This window comes from Engystomops pustulosus, chromosome 8 (genome assembly GCF_040894005.1).
Source record: "Engystomops pustulosus chromosome 8, aEngPut4.maternal, whole genome shotgun sequence".
Taxonomy (NCBI): domain Eukaryota; kingdom Metazoa; phylum Chordata; class Amphibia; order Anura; family Leptodactylidae; genus Engystomops; species Engystomops pustulosus.
The window spans coordinates 80061683-80069169 of NC_092418.1; the positions used below are offsets into that span (position 1 = coordinate 80061683).

The 7487-nt window shown below is 39.5% G+C and overlaps 1 protein-coding gene across 1 annotated transcript in view; it reads left to right on the top strand.

Moving 5' to 3' along the window:
- The window catches only part of UBE2F (ubiquitin conjugating enzyme E2 F (putative)), a 137842-nt gene extending 131036 nt beyond the window's left edge, over positions 1 to 6806 (top strand). The window contains exon 10 of the mRNA XM_072121398.1: positions 5755 to 6806. Within this exon, the coding sequence (XP_071977499.1) occupies positions 5755 to 5805 (51 nt within the window). The 3' untranslated portion in view covers positions 5806 to 6806. The remainder of the gene's footprint in view (positions 1 to 5754) is intronic.
- Positions 6807 to 7487: the final 681 nt, after the last annotated feature.

The following is a 7487-nucleotide window of genomic DNA, read 5'->3' on the forward strand; positions in this document are numbered from 1 at the left end:
TGAACCTCCTATGAACACAAGGCGCTGTAACAGTACTGAGTTATTGCGGTATTACTGCTTGCAGGCAAATCCCTCTCCATACAGGACTGCTGCGAGCGGTGATGGCACTAAAAAGTGCCAACCTATAACATGACTTCATCTGCCACACATCCTAAAACACAAGTAGAAACCAAAAAACAGAGGGATGTGTATTGGCTATGAACAAATTACTAACAAAAATGTAATCATATGAATAAATCTTTATTAAATATCCACGACACAGACTCCTTTATAAGTATAGTCGAGTGTTAACCTTTTAAGTGCTCTGAATGCGACCATAGCATAATCTTGTATCTAATCGTCAACGGGGCAACATGGACACACTCTTGACTATGGATCAGGAAATCTCTAAGCACATACTAGACACAACCTGGACACTCTGAGTTAATGGTAAATGCGGAGCTTTTAAGGGAACCTGTCAGCAGAAGTGTACATCATAAACCACTAACATTATAAACACCTCCCGGATTTGATAGCCCAGTGTTGACATCATCAACCATGAAGCATGATGTAATTTTGGTTGTATAATGTCACAGACTCCGAGATTTTGGCACGGAAGTCAAGCTCTACCCATCTCAGAATACCACTTTTATTGTGATTATTGACTCTGTGTTCAGGGACATGACGTACTGGCTCGCCTGAAATCTGTAGCATTATGTCATTTACAGCAGAGGAGATGTTCTGAGGTGGGAAGAGCTTGACTTCAGTGGTGAACTCTGCCAATACATTGTTTTATACAACCCGTTTACGTTTAATTTCAAAGTTGATATTTCTAGCCATGAAAGAAATCTGGAGCTGCTAATAATCTGCTTGACATGAAACTGGTAGTAGTGGTGATTAACATTCATTTCTGCTGACAGGTCCCTTCAACCCCTTAACGAAGCAGGACGTAATAGTACTTCATGGGCCGAGATAACTTCCCGACCTGTGCATTACCATTATATACTGAGGCTGCGGGTGTCAATTTCATATTATATTAGCTGACACCCAAGTTTCGAGGTGTTAACCCATTATATGCCACGGTCAAGCATGACCGCGCCATGTGTGGGGCTTCCAATGTGCATCAAACTCCCCCGTCCCACATCCCCTTTCCTGCACCGCTTACCGAGATGATTCTCCAATAGTAGGGTCAATGAGTACCCTGGGCTGCGTAATCTCCTCTGAATGGCACGGTAATTTTAAAAAAAAATTGTTTTATAATAATAACGTTAAATGAGGTTGCACCGTAATCGTAGTGATCCATAAAATAAAGATAACATATTATTTTTATGGTATAGTGAACAGGCCAGAGAAAAATATGAAAACCAGAATTGATAGTTTTCTTGTCCTCCATAAATTCAAGAGTTTAAACAATCTCATCAATAAGCTTAAGACCCCCCTAAAATGAAGTATTCGTAAAAGAGTAGCTTTATTTCATCCACATGAAAATTCAGACATCACGATCATGGATACAGCAAAAAAACGATGCATTTCGTCCTACTGGACCATCCATTTGTCGGTTCATATATATAAGACGCCCCGGACTATAAGTTGCACTTGTGATTTCTGAGAAAATCATCATATTTTTTTGTGCGCCTTTATAGTCGGAAATGTAAAATATTTTAACCCACTGACAGAACTGATAGCTGCTGCTGTGTGGCTCTTTGCTATGGCCTCCCCCACTGCTGTTCCTGCTGTGTTTCTTTCAAAATGAATGGGTAGAGACTGAGCAATGAATTAACGTGTGTAAAAAAAAATAATACATTAGTGGGTTTGTTCTCAAAAGTGTCACTTTCCATTTATTTTATAATCACTTACAGAAGCCGGACACATTTTGCATTTCTTTCAATAAAATATGTATAGAGGTAAATGCAGCGAGCGCCTCTATATTCAGTTCATTGACACTGAGGAAACATGGCAGGGGTAACATTTGGGTTTCCTTGCGGTGCTGCTAATGTACTAGAAGTCAGTATTGCCAGGTGGATAAAAGGTATAAAGCAAGGAGCTCCTTTTAAAGTTTTGTCTGAATGTGCCGGCAAATAAGAGTAATACATTTTGACTTTCCATCCTCCATCCATTTTTAACCGATTTACCTTCTTCTTTGTGTACCTTTAGTCTTTACACAGTCCTTACTCACACCATGATGCATGTGCATGTAAAGAAAGGAAGGAAAACAAGACATTGCCAGGCTAATGGCAATACCAACAGTTAAATGGAGTTACACAGTAAACAATAAAAAAAACACAATCAAAATAGACACATGAGGTCATCTTTATAATTGAAGGGCTTTTCCCAAAAAGCAGGTTAGGCCCCATCCACAGGATAGGGTCTAACTTGCTGATCGATGGAGGTCTCAGTGATGGGACCCCCATCGATCACAAGAATGGGGGTCCGATGTACTCCAGTCTCAACAATTTAATCTAAATATATAGGAATAGTCTGGACTCTTAGTGAGTACAAGATGTATCTGTCAAACTATACCAATAATGCACAACTGAGGATGTTGTACTGGATTTTCTTGGTATCCCTGTAATGTTTGGAAACTCCCAACACATGACAATATTTGATTTAGGATTTGCACCTGATATATGTTTAATATGAGCCATACAGTCTACATACTGCAATCTACATGTATACTATAAAAGGGTAATTCTAATTTATATCTTTCTGGGTAAATCAAAACTGAAAAAGGTAGTTTTGCGCATGTGTGAGCAAAATGAACATCCTATAGCCCCCACAGCAAACCAGACGGAATTATTACTGTATAAAAGTGTAAAATATTAGACAGTTACAGATCAGCATTAAAATCCCCATATACAGTAGTGCCGTACAGTGGTATTGCAGTATATGGTATAAGCACTCAGATGGTGCCTAAAACAATAGTTAAAATTAAAGAAGAATTAAAACTAAAAATTTAAATCATCCGCTTTAACACAAATAAAATTAAATAAAAACACAATCCTAAGCATGTTCGTTATCCTTCCATCTCTAAATGCCAAATATTTAAAAATATGAATACAATTGTTCCTGGCATTGAACCCCGTAATTTTTTTAAAAAAAGATTAGGTTTTTATAACCTATATAAAATTTGGTATCTCCGTGTTCCCAAATGAAAGAATGAAGGGTAGGTGTCATTTGGAACACACGTTGAAAATAAAAATAAAATACAAAATCCCTAAGAAAATGGCACAACTGCTAGTTGTATCGAATTTGGATTTTTTTTATATATAGATTCCCTGTACATAGCATGAATTATTAGATACTAAATATTAAATACCATTGGAAATACAATTTTTCCTGCTTTGTAAACTGAAAAATATTAAAGTTTTGCCGTTTAGAAGGTAGGGAGGGAAAAAAGCAAACCCGAACGAAAAAGGGGCGGAAAAAGGCGACACAATAATTATTGGAGTGAAGCAGCTGAATCTTGGCGTGGTCTACAACAATTCTCTGTATTTTAGAAAAATGACTGTTTTCTGTCTCTCCTTTAGGCCAGGCAGGCATCTGCTGAGAGTGTAGCATTGATGAGTGCCCTCCGTTGAGTGCATACATCAGCTCATGCTACAGGCTTTTCATTTCAGATGAAAAGAAGCAGTAAATAATGTGTCACTAGGACTTCCGAGAGGGACTTTTACCTCTTTGTTCCTTTTATTCATTGGGAACATGAAGGCTTTTGAAGAACATTTTCTGAAAGAGCGCTGCAGGGTCTGGGTAGAAAATTGGTAGCTTACAGCCAATTAAGTGCCTGAGCAATTTCATCCTGTGATGAAGCAGTGACACAACTTCATCTTAGCAATGTAGAACATCGCATGCCGGTCGTGTATCTGTGATCATGTCCTGTTTACATGACGTTCCGATGATGGAAAACTTGCTTTTACATTGGAAATGTGTTGACCGACTAATGGAGTGTTTGTCACACTTTCTATAAAACAACCCTCAACCTAAAGATAATTGAATCATAGGAATGAAAGGAAGGACAGGCTTGAGCCTGTGAGCTGATTTTTCTGTTCCGCAATTGTCAGGTGCTTGGCGGCGCCACCCGCAACGAGTCTCAGATTTTATCGACATTTTAAATGTTCTTATTATCACATTATGGGGCTGATTTATGAAACAGTCTAGAAGAAAATATTTTTTGTCTCCCATATGAATATGAACAGAACTTTTTCATTTATATATTTTTTTTATAAATCTGTCATTGTACTTTAAACCTTTAACCCTACATTCTTTACAACCCTCTTTTGCTGAGAAATTGACAATAAAGCAGAATTGTGCTATTTCCTTGTAGGATAGTCTGGTATAGCAATATGATTGGTGAGGGTACAACTCCTGGGACTCCCACCAATCCCGAGAACAGGGATTCTGTTCTCGTTAATGGGTGAAGCAGCATGACAAGCAATCTATCCTCCATTCACAGTCTATGGAAGCGATCGGCGATGACCAAGTGCAATGCTTGTCTGTTTCCATCATTCCCATACTATTGAATGGAGCAGCAGGGCACACGATTGTCATACTACTCCACCCGTTAGTGACAATGAAAAACATATTTTTGGAAATGCAGGGGATCCTGTTCTCAGTGGAGTACCAGTGGCCGGACCCTGAACGGTGAACCAGGTACACTTACTCATAGATCAAGGCATCTCGATTGGATATGCTAACGAGTTTAAAGGGCTACTCTAATCCATCTCTTCCGTCTTTACAGGCTATTACACTCCCTCAGCACTTGTGCAGTGTGCACTTCCTACAGTGTAAAAGTCTGTAAAGCCAGATCACAGAGGCCCTGGGGTAGCCCCTCAGGCTTATTAGCATAATTGTAAAAGTTGATTTTAGATAGAAGGATCATGGATCACAAATATAAGATGATTTCCACAGTCATGGTGCCTGGATCTAAAAGTAAGTGCCACTGGATCATATTGGATTTTGATGGTAGATTTCCTTTAATAGCATATAGCAGTGATGGCTAACCTATGGCACTGGTGCCAGAGGTGGCACTCAGAGCCCTTTCTGTGGGCACTCAGGCCATCACCAGAGAGGACTCCAGGTATCTTTCTGCAGTCCCAGACAGCCCAGGACTTGCTGTGCACAGAGGTATTTTAAAGTGACAGCTCTACCTCTACTATTTTCTGCTTTATTGGTGTCCTCAGGTGCTGGTATCAATGAAAACTGTGACAGAGAAGCGAGTATAAATCTCAAATTAAATTTCTGTGTTGGCACTTTGCGATAAATAAGCGGGTCTTTGTTGTAGTTTGGGCACTCGGTCTCTAAAAGGTTTGCCATCACTGGCATATAGTGTCTTTGATCAATCTATAGTGTCATCAATGAAAGGTTCTTATTGTATATTGAGGGCATTATTAAAATAATGTACTCTGGAAAACCCATCCAATAATGATGTATGCCAAATCGGCAGCCATCAATCCTCAGAACATGTAGGTACATGTCTTTGGTGTCCCTTCTATAATGTCAGCATAGACAATCATTTAACGACTTCAACACCAGTCACAGGAGACCTAAATGAGTCATTGTTCATTAAAATATAACTATAAGTGAGGCCTCCATGGAGATTTTGTCGACATATTAGAAAGAGTAAGAAGTAATTAACAAGATTCTTTTTTAATGGTGCAGTAATGGTATTTATCGTCACTGACATTTCGGTAATAATTGTTTTTGAACTCCCTGTCGCGAACATTATTTTCTTTATTTTGGCACCTTGTAATATGGATGTTTCTTTGTTATTGCTTTTAGGAAGAATATCGTAGTAAAGTGGAAGATTACATCAAGCGTTATGCCAGATGATGCCAACTTTGAATCTTTGATCGCCTTGTTGAGAGAAGCGGCCACCTTCTGTAGGGTCTCCAGAGCCATATAGGGGAGGAATCTGGAAACCATTTGACAGGTTTTGGGCTCTCTCCCTGCCAGACTGATACAAAAGTTTACCTCCAGCCCCTACAATATAATGCCATCTCAACATCCAGCCAGAAGGAGCCTCTAAACTACTTTTCCCACTTCATAATATTTTGATGTGTGATTTTTTTTTCTTCTTTCCTTTTTTTTTTTTTTTTTTTTTTGGAGTGGGGCAATTTTTTTCTCCATATTTTAGAATATGTCTACCAATATATGCAATGCTGTATGGAATCTTACCAGAGATGTGTTGGTGTTTATTATAATTGGGCACTGACTTAATGAAGAGTTTGAACGGTAGCCCTAAGTTACCATTGTGTTTTTGAGACTTTATATGTACTAAAGAAGATGACCACATGCATAGACCTTGTGTGGGCCTATGACCGTGGTCTTGTATTTTGTCAGGTGCCACTTTATTTTGACTCAGATGATTAACTTGGCGGCTCACTAAATTCCATTCTAAATTGTGAATTTTGGCCAATCTTGATACAGTGCTACAAAATAAATTGTAAACTTGGTAAGTATTCTTCTAACCCTTTATAAGTTTACATCATTAAATGGAGCTTGAGACCACATACGAGGCTGGAGCCAAACACCAAATCCATGTCACAGGCCACACTATAGGTAAGCGTGTGTGGCATCATCCGAAAATACATTATTTTTAAGCAATGTTTTTATCTTTGTGCTGGCAGAAATCTGGAATGCAGCAATATGCAGATTCTCTGTCAATGAAGCATTACTAGTGCACAGGGATTCACAGAACATTGGTGATGTATACTTTTTACTGTGATAATGCAACTTTAAATTATTATATTGTTTAAAGGAGCTTGAAAACTCTGTATCCTCACCCTGAATATGTATACAGGGTTATATAAATACACGGATATGCACTTTCATTGTTTTGAGTGATCTTTGTTGTGGGCGGTGGTTTTGCGTGGACCCGGGAAGCATTAGAACAGGATGTTGGAAAGATAAGTGTTTACACAGAGTCCACAGGATAGAGTCCACAGAGGCACATAAAGTAAAAGAGAGTGGCCTACATGACCTCTGGCACTCGTCCACAACCCTGAAAGGCTTTTTTCTCGCCTCCATGAAACAGAGCTCAGTCAGCTGACATAACTGCCTCCAGCTCCTTGCCAGATTTAAGCCCGGTCCGAAATGGGGCTATATTGGGCCAGAAGACAGCGCAGTTAGCGTATATATTAGACCATGAATGCAGAGGCTTGGATTCCTGGATGAAGATAAAAGTGCAACCCATGGACCTTAAGGGCACACTAGGCAGACACAAGAAAGGCTTGTAAAAGGCTCTTCCAGGGCCGAAACGTCGCTACTGACACTTGTGATAGACTAAAGAGGACCACACTTGGTTTACACTATATATACAGTTAGAGTGTGCTGCCAGAAGGGACATAATCCAGCATAAGTGCCTTCTCTGTGTGTGGTCGATATGAATCTACCCAAGAAAACAGCCACCCAGCACACATGGCTCTAGTGTCTGTAACTTCAGAACCCAAGAGAAGTCACAACAGCTTAATGGAAGATCATTGAGCAACAGTACTGGTGCCATTGAAAGCGGC